The sequence below is a fragment of the Manis pentadactyla genome, chromosome X, assembly GCF_030020395.1.
Source record: "Manis pentadactyla isolate mManPen7 chromosome X, mManPen7.hap1, whole genome shotgun sequence".
NCBI classification, from domain to species: domain Eukaryota; kingdom Metazoa; phylum Chordata; class Mammalia; order Pholidota; family Manidae; genus Manis; species Manis pentadactyla.
In genome coordinates this window covers 59,223,752-59,244,953 of record NC_080038.1, presented here as the reverse complement: position 1 = coordinate 59,244,953, position 21,202 = coordinate 59,223,752, and the positions used below count along the sequence as shown (strand labels likewise).

Below are 21,202 nucleotides of genomic sequence, written 5' to 3'. Positions count from 1 at the left end.
AGAAGCTCAGGGTTTTGTCAGATTTCAGGACTACAGGTTTACAGGATGAAAAACAGAGGGACAACTAGCTCTCAGAAAGCCCCTCTCTGTACCTGCAACAAACACTTGCTAACTGCTAATTTCTCCACTAGTAAATTCAGAAGTGCAGTGGAAAATTAAGTAGAAACAAATATATGTCAGTTTTCAGTAGCTGGTATATGCCATGGTAACAATGCATATGGCCAGAAACTGAAAAGGAAAGAGGAAACTTAACACAGCAAACTGACACTTTCATGCTATTCTCAGCTACCAATAGTAGGAGCGTTACAATTCCAGACAGCTGACCCCTGGTACAAGTGTTCCCTCCTTCTCACCCATACCCTTTTATAAACTGAGATGGAAACCAAAAGTGATAGAAGAGTCATGGGGGCTAGAAAATAGACGCTCCCTAGAGTCACAGCAGCTAGAAGTGGGTCACCGTATTTATCCAAATTGATTTCACATTTCAACTTACTCCTCCACGGACTGAGGTGTAGCCCTGTCTCTTGCAATCTGCCAGACTGCTCTTCAATGACTCAGCAGATCTTTATATATACCCAGGCAAATAACTGCTCAGAGACACAATTTAAAAAATGTTTTAATCTGTTTGGGGTTTTCAGAGGTGATTCAGGAAGGTCCTTTGTTAACATGAGGTGCCCAAGTAAATTTGGCACTGCTGTGAAGCTCTTGCTTTATGCTGTGAGGCTTGTTTTCGTTCTGCTGTATGTCATTTGCCAGCCATGTGGAGCACAAGGATGAGAAGCAGGATGGGTTCAGGCTATGGAAGGAGTCAAGGAAATTTCTGCCTAGTGAATCAGTGGGGAAAGAGGACCAATGTGTGCAGTGGAGTGACTGGATTTTATATAGGAGTCCTAAAGTCACCTAGGGCCCAGAATTTGCACTGGGTCATTCTGTTCCTTGTGGAGGACCATGACTTCTGGGTGAGAGGTGAGGTGTTCTCACTTTCCCTCTCTTCTCAGACCAGCTTAGTCTTGCACTTTGAAATAAGCATCAACTAGTAAAAGATTTCAGCTAGGCTGAGGAAAGTAACTTAGTAACTCACATTACCAAAGCAAATCACAGTCCCTGTTATCTGCAATGACCTCATGCTTACATTTCAGCCAAAGCAATCTGGAGACTTGGAGCTTTGTGGAGGGAAGAAAGAGGCAGCAGTGGCCTGGGGAAAGGCCCATGTACTTCAGTCCGAATCTAGCTCTGCTATTCCCAAGTTCTGCTTGCCTGGTCTAATAATAAAAATAAAATTTAAATTAGAAAAATAATAGATCTCATTTATCAAGTTTTTATTGTGGGTCAGGCACTGGTCAAGATGTCTCACATTAGTTAGTTCACTTATTCTCACAAGAACCCAATACGGGAAGTATCAGGATCTTCATTTTAGAAATGAGGAAATTGAAACTAAGAAAGATTAAGTGGCTCAGAACACACAGTAATTGTCAGAGCCAGGATTTAAACCAAAGTCTGTCAGTCGACAAAGCCTATACATCAACCTCAGGCTCTGAGAGGTTAAGTTACACACCTAAGATCATACAGCTGGCAAATGGCCTTGGGGTAAGTAAGGCTCTCAATATTTTCCTAGGTCCCTGATCTCATAGGGATGGCAAATTCAAATGAGTAGAAGAATCAAGCAAGTTATTTAAGTGAATAAATCAGGTTGCTGGTGTCTGGGCAAACTGGAAAGTACATGTCCCATCTAGAGGAACAGTTGTAGCTGAACTTTGGGAAGGTTAATCTGGTGGGATGAATGTAATATGAATCAGACAGCAGTAGAGGACTAGCGAGAGCAGGAATGAGGTCACTGCATTAATCCAGGCAAGAGCAGATGAAGATCTGAACTCAGGCAGAAGAAATTACTGAGGAAGCTTTGGGAAACAGTAACTTATCATTTCACCACCCTAATTCCCAAAGATTCTAGCACATCTTTCCCTGCACACTTTGGGGTCATCTCTGATGGGGAATTCTGTACCTGAAAGAATAAATATACACCCAGAAAAGAGCCCACCTTACCCAGTTCTACATCTGACCTGACATATTTTGAGTCAATACAGCACTTAGCAAGGTCTAGTAAGTGTCCAAACCAAATGACATACCATCTGTAAATATGAGCATGGTTAAGATTTTTGGTCTGTATTGGGTAGTTGGTGACTGAAATATCTCAGTCTAATTTAGTCTTTTTTATTTCAAAGGCCGATCAAACAGAGCTTTCAAATGAACAATTGGAAACTCCCACAGACTGTAAACCTTTAAACAAAAATGAAAAGGAAGGAGGGATAGAGTGAACGGACCCAAAACATGTTTTGGAATCCTTTCTGTCCCCAGACATCAAAGATTTCCATCTTTACTCCCAACTCTTAGTTTTTGCAACCTCTACATCTAATTAGAGGTTGGACAATGCTTCTAGTTCTGTTAATTACTTGCCATATGACCTTGGGTAAGTGCCTTTCCTCCTAACAGGCCTTAAAAAAAGCTGATGTATATTTAAGGATAAAAGTTGCTCAATGTTTAAAGTTCAAGCACAATGATTTTGTATTAAAAATACTGTAATATGAGCAGAACTCTTTTCTTTAAATGTAGAGGAAAAGAATATAAATTGTGGAGCTGAGCTGCCTAGATTCTAATATAGGCTCTTCCACTTGTTCTGTAACCTTGGGCATGTTACTTAACTGTTCTGACCAGTAAAATGCGAATGATAATAGCACATACGTCAGAGATTTATCTTGAGGATTAAATGAATTAACACATGTAAAGCACATAAAACAGTTCACGACACCCCCAAAAATCAGCTATTTTATTTTTCTAAAATTGGTAACTCTCCTGTTGAAGTAAGTGTTGAACTGCCCAGGTTTGTAGTGGGCTCTGAGATTTTCAACCATCCTGAGTTCTCCAGATCTTTTTCAATAAATTCTATAGTTCTGATTTTCTGTCCCTATTGTAAATGATCAACTTCTTTCCACTACCCACTTTATGACTCTTCACCTCCACTTTAATCCCCAGACACACAGCTATTTGGTAATGATCAATGGACTGTAATAGGGGCAGTACATAATGAGGTCACCCCAGCCACCAGTGTTTGGGGATGGTAGCAGTGAATGGCTGGTTAATCTGAGAAGCTGCTGGTATCATAGTCATTAGAACCTTGCTTTTACAAGCCAGACTTCCTGGGTAGGCACAAAAGCTCTGCAACTTCCTAGCTGTGTAACCTTTGGGTAAGTTACATAACCTCTCTGGGACTATTTACCAAGGTTGTAGTGAGAAAAGTAAATGAGATAATCCATGTAAGAAAGACACCAAAATTTGGCACACAGTAGGTGCTATCATTGTTATTACTATTATTATAATTATTTGTTCTGAGTGGGGAATAAGTTTTCTAACATAGACTTTTCCAAGGAAGCAACAGATAGCTAACCCTCAGGACAGGCTCTGACGAAAAGGCACTAGCTCTTTGTGTGACTTTGGTTAAGTTCCTTCCCATCTCTGTGCTTCACGCACCTCATCTGTAAAATTATCTAGCTGGACAAGATGATCTCCCAGTTTACCATAAACTGTAATATCCTACAATCTCAGACCATTTCTGCTCAGATTCTCTGTAGGTTATAGGTTTGATCAAAGCTCAGTAGCCTTCACAAGTTTGCTGTGGTTTTCATGGATAAGTTATTTTGGGATATGGTTCAGTAAAAACAATAATATTTTGGTTTGGTTGGACACAGCAGCCAATTTGTGTAGTGGTCCAGTTTTTTATTCACTATTTAGCTTACTTACCTCATTTAAGATATGGACAAGAAGAAGAGGTCTCAGAATAACACTAAGGAAAAAAGTGCCAAGTTGGAATCCAGAAGAACTGAGTGTGTGCTCTAGTTCTGTTTCTAGCTTGTTGTTTTGCAATGAACAACATTCTACCTCTCCGGGCCTCTATAAAGTAAAAGGGGAGAAGGCAAAGAGCAGCAAAGGCCTAGGTGATCTCTAAGGTCCCTTTTAATTTCCTTGAAGAGCAGGAAAGCTGAGGATACTCCATGAAAATTGAGAAGAAGCCATCAGGATGTTCACCAGATAACTCAGACTTTATACATTCAAAATCAAACTCTTGATTCCTACACTCTTGCCCCCCCCCCACACACATATACCTACTCCACAATCTTCACCATCTCAGTAAATGGTAATCACATTTTTAAAATTGCTCTGATTAAAAGTTTGGCAATAAGCCTTGACTCCTCTCTTTTTCTCATAAAGAAAATCTATTGTCAGTAAATGCTATCTGTTCTACACACCAAGAATTCAGCCACTTCTCATCTCCACCAATTCCACTCTGGTCTAAACCACCATCATCTCTCACCTGGATTGCTGCAATAGCTTCATCTCCCTGCTTCCCCCTTGTACCCATGGTCTCTTCTCCACATGGACAATACGTAAACAAACAAATGTATAAACTATCATAAAGTGGTAGATGTTATTTAGAAGAAGGATATTGTTAAAATGTAAGTCAGATGGTGTTACTCCTATGCTCAAAACCTTCCAATGGCTTCCCATATCAGAGTGTAAAATCCAAAGTTTTATCAAAGACCTGTGATGCCCCTCATTAACTTTGATCTCAGCTCTTATCACTCTCAAATTACTTAGACTAGCTATACAGGCCTCCTTGCTATCCTCCAGCACACCAAGTGTACTCTTGCCTCAGGCTCTTTGCATTTGTGTCTACCTGTGTCTGGAATATTCTAACCCCAGATATCCTTATGGCTTAACTTCTTCATTTCCTTCAGGTCTCTACTCAAATACTACTTTCTCAGTAAGGCTTTCCCTGACCAACAAATATTAAATAGTTCCTGCCACTATCAATCTCTAATCACCCTGCTAAGTGATTTTTCATGACACTTACCATCCTTTGATATATCCTATGCATTTCTTATCACTAAACTGTAAACTCCATGAAGGCAGAAATTTTTGTCTGCCTTGTTTATTGCTGTATCATTGGTACCTAGTATAGAATTTGGGATATAGTAAATGCTCAATAAGTATTTGTTTAAAAAATGTAGTCTATAAAGTAGGATAGCAAGGTTATTGTCACCTGGCACTTCCACCCAACCCAATTCATCCATATCCATCTGTGAGTGATTAAGAGACCCAGAAGCCTTAAGAACTTTATGAGTACCTATTACTGATGTCAGTTAAGTTTCCTTTGCCTCTCTGAATCTCCTAATTGAAATCAGTGAGGCAAGAGAGCTGTGATGTGTGATTTAAAAGAAAAAGGAACACTTGAATTTAGGGAGAAAGAGTGAGACTTAAATCCCAGCTCTGCCTCTCTGAAGTCATTTGACTTTAGACATGTTACCTAACCTCTCTGAACATATTTGCAATGGGAATAACAGTATTATAATAGTATGAGAGTATTATAATACCATAAAACTTGGCTATTTATATAAGGTAGAAATGAGGCTGAAGTGAAATAATGGGATATGAAGTTGCTCTGTAAACTGTGGAGTGCTACTGGAATTTGTCCAATGTCACTGTTCCCTGCTCCACATTAAGAAAAAGGTCTCAAAGATTCAAGCAGTTTTGCTAAAAAATGTTTTGCATCTTGGGAAAGAACCCACATAAAATAGTAAGCACCGTGATAGTTTTTTTTTTGTTATCTGGTACTAAGCAGTTCTCACTTAAGTTATCCCATGATGTGTTGAATTACCCGAGGCCACCATTCCCAGGGAAATCCTGCCACAGGACACTTGCAGTCCCCCTAGTGGCCAATGGTAGAACTACACTTCCACAAGTAACCTACTTGATTAAGGGATGGGCCATTTCAAAAATCTACAGTCTAATTCAGCAAAGCCCTTATTTTAAAAAGTCATGTGCCCTTAACTCCAATAATTGTTTGATCTGTGCTTCTCACTTCCCTCCCTTGACCAACATCCTGAGACCCCATTTATACAGAACCTCAAAGCAAGCCTCCATGATCAATGCAAACTAGAGAGTAGAATAATAATCCTTGATCTGCCCACCACAGTGAGTATCCTCATTGGCTTTCATGCCAAACTTAGACCCATTAATCACCCTCAATTTAAATTAATTCCTCATTTTATTTCAGACTTACATATTCAAAGACATCAAAGCATGTTCTTAGCAAATGCAATAATATAGCCAAAGAAACCAGTTACTAACTCGACTGGGGTGGCACTATTAAAAAGAAGAAATAAATTCCAACCCCTTACTTGAGTTCACTCTTCATTGTCTTTCCAGAGATACAACCTCCTGTTGTTTGAGATATTCAACAATATCTATCGTTCAATCATGTCACCAACTAATCCATGAAGGATAAAAGCAGCCACAGGTAATATTGCTGATCACGGTAACTGCTTCAGGCTACACTGATCATTTTTGAACATCTGCATTTAAAAAATCCATACCAATATACTAACAATGAACTAGCAGAAAAGAAAATCAAGAAAACAGTTCCATTTACAGTTGTATAAAAAAGAATAAAATACCTAGGAATAAACATGACCAAGAAGGAGAAAGACTTATACTCTGAAAACTATAAGACACAGATGAGAGAAATTGAAGAAGACTTAAATAAAAGGAAATTTATCCCATTTTGGATAGGAAGAATTAATATTGTCTAAATGGCCATCCTGCCCAAAGCAATTTACTGATTCAATGCAAACCCTATCAAAATGCCAAAGGCATTTTTAAACGAACTAGAGCAAATAATCCCAAAATTTATATGGACCACAAAAGACCCCAATTAACCAAAGCAATCCTGAGAAAGAACAAACCTGGGGGTATTATGCTCCCTGACTTCAAGCTATACAATAAAGCTATAGTGATCAAAACAGTGTGGTACTGGCACAAGAGCAGACCCGTAGATCAATGGAACCGAATAGGGAGCCCAGAAATAAACCCACCCATATATGGTTAATTAATATATGACAAAGGAGCCATGAACATGCAATAGGGAAAAGACAATCCCTTCAATAAATGTTGGGAAAATTGGATAGCTATATGCAAGAGAATGAAACTGAATTACTATTTATATCCATACACAAAAGTAAACTAGAAATGAATTAAAGACCTAAATATAATACATGAAACCATAAAACTCTTAGAAGTAAATATATGCAAAAATTTCTTGAAAATTAGTATGAGTAATTTTTTTCTGGACATGTTTTCCTAGGCAAGGAAAACAAAAGCAAAAATGAACAAGTGGGACTTCATCAAACTAAGGAGCTTCTGCACAGCAAAGGACACCATCAACAAAATAAAAAAGCAACCTGTAGTATGGGAGAATATATTCACAAATTGTATATCCAATAAGGGTTTAACATCCAAAATATATAAAGAACTTATATGACTGAACAACAAGAAAACAAATAATCTGATTAAAAATGGGTGGAGGACCTGAACAGACACTTTTCCAAAGAAGACATATAGATGGCCAATAGGCACATGAAAAGATGCTTCACATCACTAATCATCAGGGAAATGCAAATCAAACCACAATAACCTATCACCTCACACAAGTTAGAATATGCATGCTCCAAAAGACAAGAAATAACAAGTGTTGGTGAGGATGTGGAGACATGGGAACCCTTCTACGCTGTTGATGGGAATGTAAATTGGTACAGCCACTATGAAAATCAGTATGGAGATTCCTCAAAAAACTAAAAATAAAAATACCAAGCAATGAACAAGTGGCACTACATCAAGCTGAAAAGCTTCTGTACAGCAAAGGACACCATCAATAGAACAAAAAGGCACCCTACAGTATGGGAGAATATATTCATAAATGACAGATCCGATAAAGGCTTGACATCCAAAATATATAAAGAGCTCACACACCTCAACAAACAAAAACCAAATAATCCAATTAAAAAATGGGCAGAGGAGCTGAACAGACAGTTCTCCAAAGAAGAAATTCAGATGGCCAACAGACACATGAAAAGATGCTCCACATCGATAGTTATCAGAGAAATGCAAATTAAAACCACAATGAGATATCACCTCACACCAGTAAGGATGGCTACCATCCAAAAGACAAACAACAACAAATGTTGGCGAGGTTGTGGAGAAAGGGGAACCCTCCTATACTGCTGCTGGGAATGTAAATTAGTTCAACCATTGTGGAAAGCAATATGGAGGTTCCTCAAAATGCTCAAGATAGACTTACCATTTGACCCAGGAATTCCACTTCTAGGAATTTACCCTAAGGATGCAGCACTCCAGTTTGAAAAAGACAGATGCACCCCTATGTTTATCGCAGCACTGTTTACAAAAGCCAAGAAATGGAAGCAACCTAAGTGTCCATCAGTAGATGAATGGATATAGAAGATGTGGTACATATACACAATGGAATATTATTCAGCCGTAAGAAGCAAACAAATCCTACCATTTGCAACAACATGGATGGAGCTAGAGGATATTATGCTCAGTGAAATAAGCCAAGCGGAGAAAGACAAATACCAAATGATTTCACTCATCTGTGGAGTATAAGAACAAAAGAAAAACTGAAGGAACAAAACAGCAGCAGAATCACAGAACCCAAGAATGGACTAACAGTTACCAAAGGGAAAGAGACTGGGGAGAATGGGAGGGTAGGGAGGGATAAGGGCGGAGAAGAAGAAGGGGGTTATTATGATTAGCATGTATAATGTGGGGGATGGGGGAAAGGGGAGGGCTTTGCAACACAGAGAAGACAAGTAGTGATTCTACAACATCTTACTATGCTGATGGACAGTGACTGTAATGGGGCTTGTGGGGGGGACTTGGGGTAGGGGAGAGCCTAGTAAACATAATGTTCTTCATGTAATTGTAGATTAATGATAACAAAATAAAATAAAATTTAAAAAAATACCAAGCAACCCAAGAATACCTCCTCAAGGAATTTACTCAAAGAAAACAAAATCTCTAATTTGAAAAGACATATGCACCTCTATGTTTATTGCCACATTATTTTCAATAGCCATGGTATGGAAGCAACCAAAATGTTCACCAATAGATGGATGGATAAAGAAGAAGTGGTACATATATACAATGGAATATCATTCGGCCATAGAAAATAAAGAAATCCTGCTATTTGTGATAATGTAGGACTTAGAAATTATTATGTTAAATGAAATAAACCAGGCAGAAGAACACAAATACTGTATGATTTCACTTACATGTAGAATCTAGAAGCAAAACAAAACAAGATGGGGAAAAGAGCAGTAGACTCATAGATACTGAGAAGGGACTGGTGTTTTCCATGGGGTAAGGGTTGCAGTGGGTGGTTGAGATAGGTGAAGAGGATAAAGAGGCACAAAATCTCAATCATAATAGAAATTAATCACAGGGATTAAAGTGCACCATAGAAATTATTGTCAATAATTCTATAACATCTTTATATGTTGGAAGATAATAAGTACACTAGTTGGGGTGAGCATTTATTAATGCATATAACTGTTGAATCACTGTCGTATACTTGAAATGAGTATAATATTATATATCAATTATACTTCAGTAAAGAAAAATATATGAACAAAAAGATAAAAATAAAAAATTTGTATGATACAATCCAGCATTTCATCATACTGGCATCATGGTGTTGATATTCTGTTTCATTTTTGCTTTTTCAAGTAGCTTTAAGCTCCTTAGGGCAGCAACCCAAGATTTTCCTAGAATTGTGTCCCCTTTGTCCTGATCTCCTAGCACACAGCTGGGTATATAGTAGGTGCTAATGAAAAGTGGGTTATTAATGGATACTTTTTAAAGATCACTTTAATAGGGTCATCACTGAAGATAGCTAGCTCACAAGAGGACCTTTTGTTTGGTAGCTTGCAATTTGCTTACCATTATCAGGACACAAAAGCTGTAGCTAATTAGATATGACCCTTAGCCTGGAGTGTTAATGATGTCAAAGTTCAGTCCCTTTATAGGTAAATTTTATCTCTGCTTTACAGCTATGAACTGCATTCTCCAAAAGAAATCCAAATTATATGAGAGTAAGTGAAGCATTTCTTCATGTAGAAATACACACCAGAAGGAGTAGGGACATTTACTTTATCCAAAGGATAACATATAAAAACATAAAATAATGGCTCTGGCTCTTTATAAAAAAACTAAATATAAGTCAAATATAGCTAGTGATTTATTTGCTCTAGTTTTCATTTGTTCCCTTTTCTTGTTAGTTTTCTGTATAGAAATGATTCTTTTCCTTGCACATAGTTCCCAAATCCAAATACTAAAATGAGGATTAATAACCACATAAGCCTTATTAGGTTTCTTCCTGCTGTTCTCTAAATACCTGAAAATTTTAGGGACACTCTTCTATTCATCCAGGAAGGGGCTGATATTATCAATTCCAGTTCACAGCTGAGGAAAGTTAAGAACAGTGTCTCTATGCAGACTTCAGACAGGATGAATAAAGTATGCTTTAACTTTCATCACAGCAGCAGAAACCTTCTGCCTTTTAGGTCCCAGAGGTGTTCAAAACTTATGTCCTTTCAGCAAGGTTGCAGGATACAAGGTCAGTATACAAAAATCAATTATACTTCTATAGGCTGGCAATGACCAATTTAGAAAGGGTATTAATAAAACAATTCTATTCATAATAGAATCAAAATTAAAATATTTAGGAATAAATTTAACAAAAGAAGTGCCAAATGTATACTCTTAAAACTATAAGACATTGTTAAAAAATGAAAAGATGTCCCATGGTCATGAATCAGAAGAATTAACATTGTTAAGATGGCAACACTCCCCAAATTGATCTATAGATTCAGTGCAGTCTCTACAAGAATCCAAGCTGGCTTCTTTGTAGAAATTGACCCGCTGACCCTAAAACTCACGGAAATTCAAGGGACTGAAAATAGCGAGAAACAGTCTTTAAAAAGAAGAATAAAGTTGGAAGACTCACACTTCCTCATTTCAAAACTTACTTAAAAACCTACAGTATTGAAGACTGTGGTATTGGTATAAGATCAGTAGAATATAGTTCAGAGTCCAGAAATAAACTCTCACATTAACAGTCAACTGATTTTCACAAAGAGGGCCAAGACAGTTAAATTGGGAAAGAACATCCCAATAGTCCTGTGATGACTGGATATCTACATGCAAACGAATAAAGTTGGAGCCTTACTCACATTTTATGAGTTACATAAAAATTAACTCAAAATTAATAAAAAACCTAGATTTAACAGCTAAAACTATAAAATTCTTAGAAGAAAACCTAGGTGTAAATTTTTGTGACCTTGGATTACACAAAGCCTTCTTAGATCACAAGCCACATAAGAATAGATTGGACTTCATCAAAATTAAAAATGTTTCTGCTTTAATGGATGCTATCAAGAAAGTGAAATGACAACTTACAGAGTGTAATAAAATATTCACAATCATAACTTGTTGCAGGACTTGTGTGCAGAATATATTAAAATCTCTCACAACTCAGTAAGAAAAAGACAAATAACCCAATTAAAAATGAGCAAAGCATATGTATAGCTAGTTCTACAAATAAGATATATAGCCAATAAGCACAAGAAAATATGCTTAATTAATCATTAGCAAAATGCAAATCAAAATCATTTTGAGATGCCACTTCACGCCCACTAGGATAGCTATAATTAAAACAGATAATAAGTATTGGCAGGATGTGGAGAAACTGGAACCTTCATACATTGCTGGTAGGATTGTAAAATGGTGCAGCCACTTTTGAAAATAGTTTGAGAGTTCTTCAAAAGGTTAAACAGTTACCATATAACCCAGAAACTGCATTCTTAGGTATATACACAAAAGAACTGAAAATGTACATTCACATAAAAACTTTGTACATGAGTGTTGAGAGCAGTATCATTCATAATAGCAAAAAGGTGGAAACCACTCTAATGTCCATCAATTAATGAGTGGATTGATAAAACTCTGGTGCTACATGATCTAAATGGGCAGCACTTTCAAGTAACCAGCACTTCAAACCATACGTGTATCTAGATGAGCCACTTTCAGTCCTGCTGTGGCCAGCAGATTGACAGCAGGAATCGGTGTGATAAAGGGTGGTGGGCTGGAGGCACCTGTGAGTGTGCAAGGAATTTTGCTTAATTCACATTCTATCATTTCTATGCAGCAACCACCCTTACTGAGAAACAAATATCAAACATCATCTGTCAGGTGGAAAGCTTTGAGAAAAAAAGCTAGAAGTGCTGCTCCACAGAGGTTTCCCCACATGGCAAACAAATGTTAAAGAAAATGCAACTATTTGTACTCCCTCAACTAGGAAAGGTGTGTTCATTAAGCACCCTCCTGGCACACTTAAATTTACATGAGTGCTACTGAATAAACTGGAAGATGCTGGATGCTATATAAATGTGAGATTTCATAGTTCTCTTTAATACGGCAAATGCCATCCAATACCAAAAACACTTCATTTAAATTGCTAAGTCCATCTACTTCATCTCCCTAAGCAACTGTTGAATCAGGACCTAACCTCAAGATAAACAAATCCAGGTATTAATTTTGTAATCCCCACAAGTCATCTAGTCTTAAAAGAGAGGTCCTGGGGTTACTGTCCAGATTAAAGAAAAAATGTGGCAGCATGCCACACGTGTAATGAACTGTACAGAACTTTACAAGCAATGAAAAAAAGTCATTTTTTGTGTTTAGGATGAGGATAACTTGCTCTGAATTCAATGTCTCAGAACTTGATGGAATGTTGTCAGGGGAAGGCTGAAGTAAAATAATTTCTTTAATACCTTTCTTTGTTTTCAAATGATTAATTTACACATAGCATCAGCATAGTAGCCAAGCAAAACCAAGCCGGACACTTCCAGCAAGCACCCTCACATGCAGATCAGGTAATGCTTGCGAAGTGCACAGGAGGTCTGACCCAGACAGAACTGCCTCAGAGGGCAGAGGGTCCAGTTATTCTCAGGCTTTGAGAAAAGATTGCCAAAATGGCCAGTAGGAAGAGAGAAAGATAGAGATTAAGAGAGAGAAAGAAACAGCAGTCAACAAAACACTTCATTTAAATTGCTAAATCCATCTACTTCATCTCCCTAAGCAACTGTTGAATCAGGCCCTAACCTCAAGATAAACAAGTCCAGGTATTAATTTTGTAATCCCCACAAGTCGTCTAGTCTTAAAAGAGAGGTGCTGGGGTTACTGTCCAGATTAAAGAAAAAATGTGACAGCATGCCACACGTGTAATGAGAAAAATGTCCTGAAAAGTATAAAGAAGTTTATGTTTCAGCATCACAAGTATGAAAGGAGTGGAATATAAGAAAATCCAGGATAGGCAGCACACAAAGAGAAAATGGTGGACGTAGGGGGTGGGGAGAGGTTTCCTTTTCCATCCTAACAAAATTTGATTTTTGATTGCTTTTTATTTTTCATAATCATGATTTCAGGTTTGGTTATAAAATAAGCCCCATGTTTGCCATACCCAGCTGACATTCAGCTCCCTACAGGGCTTCAAATGAAACTGGTAGTCATGATATCACCACGAAAATAACAACAACAACAATAATAATAATAATAATACAACTGTCCATGTCCTTAACTCCAACTAGTAAGCCACAGAACAAGTGGGAGTCAGGAGACCAAAGAATTCTTTGTTTTAAATGTGACTTTGTACACCAGATGAGAAAATTACAAGGAAAAACTTAAAAGAGAAAATAAAATGTGCCACCAAATTCAATATATTACATCAAAGTTTATAGTTCAAAAAATGGGAGTCTGATGAAGTAAAATTAGCAGTGGCATTTAAAAAAGCATCTCAAAGTGACCCTGCAATTGGAAAGCTGCAAGCTTCTTTAAAAATCTCTCTCCTGGATTTTAATCTTTGGTGGATCTGAAACACTTACTCTGTGGACAACTAAGAGGAGACTTCCATCACCACATCTTGTACATATTTCCAGATTGGGTGCCACCTAGTACAGCTATTTGGTCTTTGAGTTTTAAAAACTAGTACCCAGAGAGAATGTACCAGCTATTTGCTGACTATGGAGAAAAGATGCTTCTTTCCAACATACTGACCCTCAAGACCTAAGGACAGAGAGCATCAGTCTATCTTGGTCCCAAAGGAAAATCTCCTTTACAAAACAAACTGTTCCTTTCAGGAGGGTCATAAAAAGCTACTTGATAACTGATAAGGGAAAGGAGATGGAAAGGGGAATTAATAAAATGACTTGTTTTGAAATAACTAATAGAGAAGGGCAGGATTTTCCAATCTCAAAGCAGTACTAAAATATCACCTATTATGAAGACCAAAACAAATTACCAAGAGAAAATTTAAAATGTTCTTTTTGCATGTAGATAATCTATCTAAACCTCAACTCTAATTCCTGCATGGGCTTCTCTGGGCCTCAACTTCTAAGAATAAATATTTGTCATATTATTGTGTTGCTTGCTGGGATATAAAGAATCCTACTTCTGTCAAGGAGACAGCAGGCAATTAACAAAATTGTAGTCTTGTTTCACCCCTAAAAGGAGACAGCTACATGAAATTTCATCAGGGTTGCACACAAATGCCATCACTTTTTATTATTCCTTCTGTTCAAACCACAAGCTAAATCAGGAAAGAAAAAAAGACCACCTTAGGCCTCTATCCTTTGGCCTCTCTCCTCTCAGCAGAAACAGTGTAAATGTGTAAGAACAGAGTTATTCTAGAAGTTACTAAAATTAGAAAAAAAATTCCCCCTACAATTGGCTAATGTGTATGAATGCACACACAGAATTGGAAAAGGGAGGAATCCAACAGGTTATTGGAAGACCTAGAATTTTGAGATTCTTTACTCAAAATTGGCACATAATACATGCAATACAAAGAGATTGGACGCTCTGGCTTTGACTTAAAATATCCCTTGCCTTTCACCAAATTGTGTCCCTACAAAGTAAGGGAAAGAAAGAAAAAGTAAGAAAATATTAACTTTTAGATTGGGATTGGTTATGTTCTGATCAAACTGATAAACTTTCAAACAACTGACTCAAGGATTTTCTATTTTCATCCTAGATATGAAAATTCTTTGTCAACCCACAAGACAAGAAAACCAGTTTTTTTCTTTCACTAGACTACCTACCATAACCAGTGTAACAATCACAACCTAGGAAAGATTAAATAATTTCATACTTGCCTTAGGGTACGGCTAAATTTTCACTAGTTGAGGTCATTAATTTAAGCAGGTTTATCTAACAAATTTATTCCACTAAAAACTGGGATAAAATCATCTAGCTTATTTCACACCTGATGGGAAGAACTTTTTGCTCTCTATAGCCACTTCTTGAAAATTTCAGGCTATGTCTTTGAAGACACACATCCCTTAACAAGTATGTGGAATCATTCATTTCCCGTTTTAACTGAGTTAATTGGGTAGGGGGCCATCCAGCAGAGGAAAGGTTTCAGTGACTGGATTTAGTGTCACGGTAGGTCAAGAAGCACCTTAAACATCCAGAAAAGCATCCACATTAGAAGAGGGCTCTGCTGACTAGCTAAGCCACAGAAAAAAAAAAATTAACACTGTCAAGTAAACATATTATAAAATGAAGAAGACCTTTTATCCCACCATATAAATAGAAAAAAAAAGTCTCCAATTTAAACTGGAAAAGACTTTGAATGATATAAATGAACCCTTTGAAAATCCTGTAAACCAAACCTTAAAAACCTAACAGAATGTAACACCTGGTGAGGAGCTGTCTCCTCCTCCTTCTTTCTTTTCTAACAGAGTGCTATAAATCTTCCAAGAACAGAAGCATCAGTGAAGGAAGCAAACAGCTAGATTTAAGTCACTAAAGATACTAAGGCTAACAAAGAAATTTTAGAAAAGTCACAGATAAAAGAAACTTGTTACAGAAATACAGAACATGACATGAGTCCATGAGGACATCAGCACCCAGCAGACCTGAAGAGTTAGTTCCCCAGTCAGTATTCCCTTCCTCAGCATGATAGACTAATACCTTAGTTTGCTGGGGGGAAAAAATCTTCAACACAGTCTCCAAGAAGCTCAACAACTGTGGTAAGAAAGAATTTTTAATAAGCAAGATAAAATAGGTCACCACTTTTCTCATGTCCTAATTAAAACTCTTAGGCAAGATTATGGCTCGTAGGTCCCTGAAAGTTCTCACTCAATTTGTCAGAGGTAACATCTCATGTTTTAAAATGCAAGCCCTTAAAATGAAGGAATATATTGAAGAGTGTCATTCCTCCCTTCCAAAGCAGATTTCTGAGCACACTGGAATAGCAAGAAATCCTTTAACTTTTTTCCCAATACTTTTTATAAGTCAGACTTAAATCTGATTAAAATTGTTCGTTAAAAGAATATTGTTGACTTTATGTGCAAACTTGAAGTAGAGGACTAAAGCTGTTATAATCCACAGAGAAAATGAACACTTTTCAAGAGGAAAACGACCCAATCAGCTACTTCCACCATAGTCAACCTGTGGAGGAAAATCCTCCCGTGTTTACCAAGAAAATTGTCCTTTGCTTTTCCCCTGCCTTTGCCTGCTCTAATCTTGCCTGATTGGATTCTCTCCGCTGACCTCCAACCCTGGGGCAAGTTCTCAGTTGCTGCCAGGGAAGGGACTTCACTCCTTTCTTCATAGCTGCCCTCAAAACCCAGAGATCACCTTCTTCCCCTAATCAGGCACTTCATTTTATCTATTCGGAGGAGACGGGCTAAGAAAAACTTGGGCCAGTCCTTTTGCTTCTAACCTTCTAAGGCCCACCACAAGCTAAAAGACAAAACTAACAGACTGTGAGGAAAAACTGCCCATATTTCTTGTTCAGGTTCTCAGAGCTGGGGGAAAAGAGGAGAAAAATTAGTGGAGGGCTTTAGAGGCTTTATTTCCTAAAGCGGCCCTTGCTATTGGATTTAGGTTTGAAGCCCTCAGGACATGAAATATCACTTGGTAGAGAGAATATTAGGAGGCTAGCAGTTGGAGGGTGGGGTTTTCATGGAATCTGGAAGGACTCTAACCAGCACCCAGGACTGTCAGCAGCAGGGATGGGGCGCACAGTGGGGGTTCGGAGAAGGAAGTTCAAAATTTTGGCAGGCTAGGAGTGCAGGAAAGGCTCCAGATTTAAGGCGGGCCCTTTCTGTGAAGCTGTGTTGAGCTCTCCCAGGGGCAGTGTTCTCGTGGGGAGGAGAGGATAGATATGGCAGAATGCAGATTGACTCTAGGCTGCAAAACATGTTAAGTCTGAGAGAAGCAACTTACCGCATGTCCGCGTAAGTTCCAGAGTAGTTCTCCATCCATGGGCCTATCTCACGTTTGACACAACTGGAACTTGGATAGGGTACTCGGCTCACCACACCGCCAGGATACCACACATCGGGCGGGGGAAAGTCACCTTTCTGGCCCGCCAGCCCTTGAGGTGGCCTAGCATAGCCATAGGGGGCTACAGCCGCTCCCTCGCCTGCGTTGCTGCCACCGTCCCCCGGGCCACAGGGCCCATAGGGTTGGCCTTCTTCAGCTGTGAAGAGATTGTGCCAGGAAGACGAGGTGGAGGCTGAGGGTGAGCCTGAGCCGGGTACCGCAGCACCCCCTCCTTGCAGGCTTGCCAAGTCTCCGTAGCGGCAGTGCGCCGCCGCTGCCGCCCAGGCACTGCCATAGTCCAGAGGGCTCTCCAGCTTGATTCGGGCGTGAGGATGGGGAGGCGACGGAGGCGGCGGCTGCCCCACAAGGGCTAGAGGAAAGTTGTAGTAGTCGCGACTCTGATAAGCTGCTGCCTCGTCTAGTGCTCCAGACTTGTAGAGAGACAGAGTGGATGGCATCTCAAGTGTTCCGGAGCCCCCTGTTTCGCTGGTGCCGGAGCAGCCCAAGCTCTCGCAGTCCAGCCCTTTGGCGTAACCTGCCTTGAAAAGGGAGTAGTCAGCAGTCTCTTCGGCGCCCTTGCCTGGGCCATCATCCAGCCGAGAAGCTTTGCATTCGGCCAGCGGTACGCAAGGAGTGGGACGTACAGCCGGTGGACCTCCAAGGAGCTGGGCATACATGCAATCCCCCCGAAGCTGCTCCCCAGGACTCAAATGTTCCAATGTTTCCACACCCAAGCCCATGGACACTGACACCGCCTTACACAACTCCTTGGCGCTGTCCGAGATGGTCGAAATGCCCACTAGGTAACTGTCCTTGGAGGAGGTAGGAGCCCCAGCGGCCTCCCTCACTCTCCCGCTGCTGCTGCGTTCTGACACCGCCTCCTGCGGCTGCTGCTGAAGGAGTTGCATGGTGCCGGCCTCGCTTAGGATATCTTTAAGATCAGAGGGGCAGCTGCTTAAACTGGGGAAAGTGGGGCCCAGCAGGGACAACGTGGATGGGGCAGCTGAGTCACCCCCATCTGGAGGTCCTGGCGGCTGCTGCTGCAGCCCCTTGCTGGCGGCTGAGGCGGCTCTGGGGTCTGGGATGCAGTCGCTCTCCGGGTGGCCCTCGGGGGCTGACTGCTGTTGTGAGGGCTGCTGTTCCTCATCCAGGGCCAGGTAGCCTGTAGGGCGTCTGCTCTGGGCTTGGGGAGAGCCATCTTCACCCTCCTTCTGCAGCTGCCGGGTACTGGTTTCCTGCTGCTGCTGCTGCAAACGAGCGCCGGGAGGTGCTGCGCTCGCAGTCTCAGGGTGCCTGGGGTCCGGGTTCTGGATCACTTCCCGCACGCTCTGGAACAGGTTCTGGAAAGCTCCTCGATAAGTTCTGGACGCCGGCCTGGCGTAGACCCTCCCCAGCCCTAACTGTACCTCCATCCTTGAGGTTGGCTGAATCTTCCACCTAATTCCTTTATCCCGTCTTCCCTTCTTGCTGAATAGTTCAACAGGCTGTGATGCGGTAGTCGCTGCAGCTAGCTGTCCACCTTCGGGAACCTCTTGGGAAGGAAACTTGCAGGAATAATCACACAAAAGCGCTCTGAGAGCTTCAAAGTCTCCTACAGAGGAATACACGCGCTGGACACACCTGCCCTGCTAGATTCACGGTCTGTTTCTCACTACCTGGAGGGCAGATTCAAAAGATGCTCAAGTCTTGAAGAAGAAGAAGAAAAAAAAAGAAAACCCTTCACCTTCCAAATTCGGTGTCCACTGAAGCAGGTGCAAATAGAAACCCGGTTATTTTTGTTTTGCTTTGTTTTGACTTTGTTTTTGCTTTGGATCTTCTTATTTCGGGGGGTGGGGGAGAGTCTTCTTTGTTTTTGTTTTGATTTGTTTTTAGTTTTGGTTTTGCTACTGAAGCCCTGTCCGCCTTTTCATCGTTCGATCTCTAGTCCAGCAAACGGGGTGCGGGGTCGTGCAGGGGACGTGAAGAGGGAGTGACGGGAACCTGGGGGCTCTCCCCGCGTGCCGCCTAACCCCAGCCAGATCTTCACTGCAGTGCTGAAGCGGCTCCCCGGTCGCCTGGCTCCACAGAGCAGGCTTTGCAACGTGCAGCTAGATCGCCCGCACCAGCCAAAGGGAGTTACCTCTCTGCAAACTCTGGCTGGCTGCGCAGGGCCAACTGGAGAAGGGGGAGGAGGGGTTGGTGGGGGTGGCAGAGAGGAGCGGGTAGAGGCAAGAGCTGGAGAGAAAACCCAGGCGGGAGGGGGTGGGGGGTAGGGGGTGGAGGGGAGGAGGACAAAGCCAGCAGTCAGTCCTACCCGGCACTTTCCCTCGCTTCCTCAGAGTCTCTAGCAGCTTTTAAAAACTTCACCGAAGAGGAAAGGGCTGCTCCGGGGCGGCGGCTTCGAAGCCGCGGCGCAGCGACAGGCGTTGGCTGTCGACAGAGCCTGGCTGGGGTTGACGCGGTGCGTCTCTTCAGCGCCTGTCCCGCACTGGAGCGGCTAGCTCGGTTGCTCTCCCTTCGTGGCTTTTTTTACCGCCAGGCTTCCTCGGGACCCTCCGCCTCTCCCAGCACGCTGGCTCCCCGGAATCTCAGAAGGGGCGCTGGGAGGTGGAAAGCAAATGCAACAGTTTGCGAGTCGGATCCCGCCCCCTCCGGGCCAGCCTCCTTGCCTTCCCACCTCCTTCCTCCCTCCCCTCCCCTTTTCTTTTCTCTCCTCCCCTCACCGCGGACAAACGCTGGGTGGCTTTGAAGAAACAAGTGCTGGCGCAGCGTGGGTGAGGGCCTGAAAGAATCGCTTTAGCCAAAGAGGACTCCAGCTCAGTGAATACCTCCTGCTCTCCTGGACCAGGTTTTAGGCACCAAGGTTAAAGCTTTAACTTGGAGCTTTATTTTGAGGACAGGGCTACGAGGGCTACCCGTGCTCCCGGAGGCCAGCATAGCAGATTCACTTCCGAAGTCCAATCTCAAAATAAACACAGTGCTTGTGTGGGAGTGGGGAGGCAGTGCGAAGGGGTGACAGGAATACCACCTCCTTCAGCCAGGTTCTATGTTCAGGGCAGAGAGGTGTACACAGGAAGGTCTCCTACAAACTGAGAAACAAGCTAACATCAAGCCAACAGGTACTTGTTGAAACCCTTCAGATTTCACCATAGGTGCAGATTTGGCTGTGAGGCATGCTGCCAGTTGCTCTAGGAATCCTCTGCCTGAGAACCAGAGGTCATCTCTAACCTCTTCTCTTCCCTTTTTCCTGTCTGGGATTGCCTCTAACACACACTTCTCACTTATCTAGACATGGAAAGGTAAAATCACCCAGACAAACAGGCAATCACACAAATATCAGAAACACTTGTCATTTACACAGGGACCTCGATTTTGTCCAGGGTTTTGAGACGTTTGCTTATGTACAGGCACTCGCTTTTCCAAGTTATCTTTGCATATTTTAACCTTGCAAACTGTGCTACTCAAGGAATGAAACCTACATAGGGCTGCTTTTCTTCCTCTTGGTGGACAGCCAGGAGTAGAGGGTGGCATGGGATACTGCAAATGCTCCTTTGGAGAAGGCATACTATCCTCCCATGTGAAGATGGAGAGACAGGTGGAAATGGAAGATTAGAGGAAATGGAAGGGTAGACCTATAGAAAAGGAGATTTGCCCTTTGTGTGAGCAGGGGCCCTGCACCTCCTTAGCTTTTAAATTTCTTAGACCTCTGTATCTGGGCAGAGTCTGTCTGTCCCAGAAGACTAGTGGAGATTTATGCTTGGGCCTCTTCTACTTTTTACAGGCTTCTATAGACTCTTATCTTGTTCACAGGTAAACATCATGGGTATTTACTTACCCTGACCAAACAAGGTAACTTAATCCTAGAGGCAGGGAAGAGAGGGCATAATCAGCTATATTTTCCAGTTGAAAATATTGAAGCAAGGTCTTA

The 21,202-nt window shown here is 41.2% G+C and overlaps 1 protein-coding gene across 1 annotated transcript in view; it reads right to left on the bottom strand.

The window, feature by feature from the left end:
• AR (androgen receptor) overlaps positions 1 to 19,900 on the bottom strand; it is a 278,626-nt gene extending 258,726 nt beyond the window's left edge. The window contains exon 1 of the mRNA XM_057496084.1: positions 17,197 to 19,900. Coding sequence (XP_057352067.1) covers positions 17,197 to 18,707 — 1,511 coding nt within the window. The 5' untranslated portion in view covers positions 18,708 to 19,900. The remainder of the gene's footprint in view (positions 1 to 17,196) is intronic.
• Between the last annotated feature and the right edge of the window lie 1,302 nt (positions 19,901 to 21,202).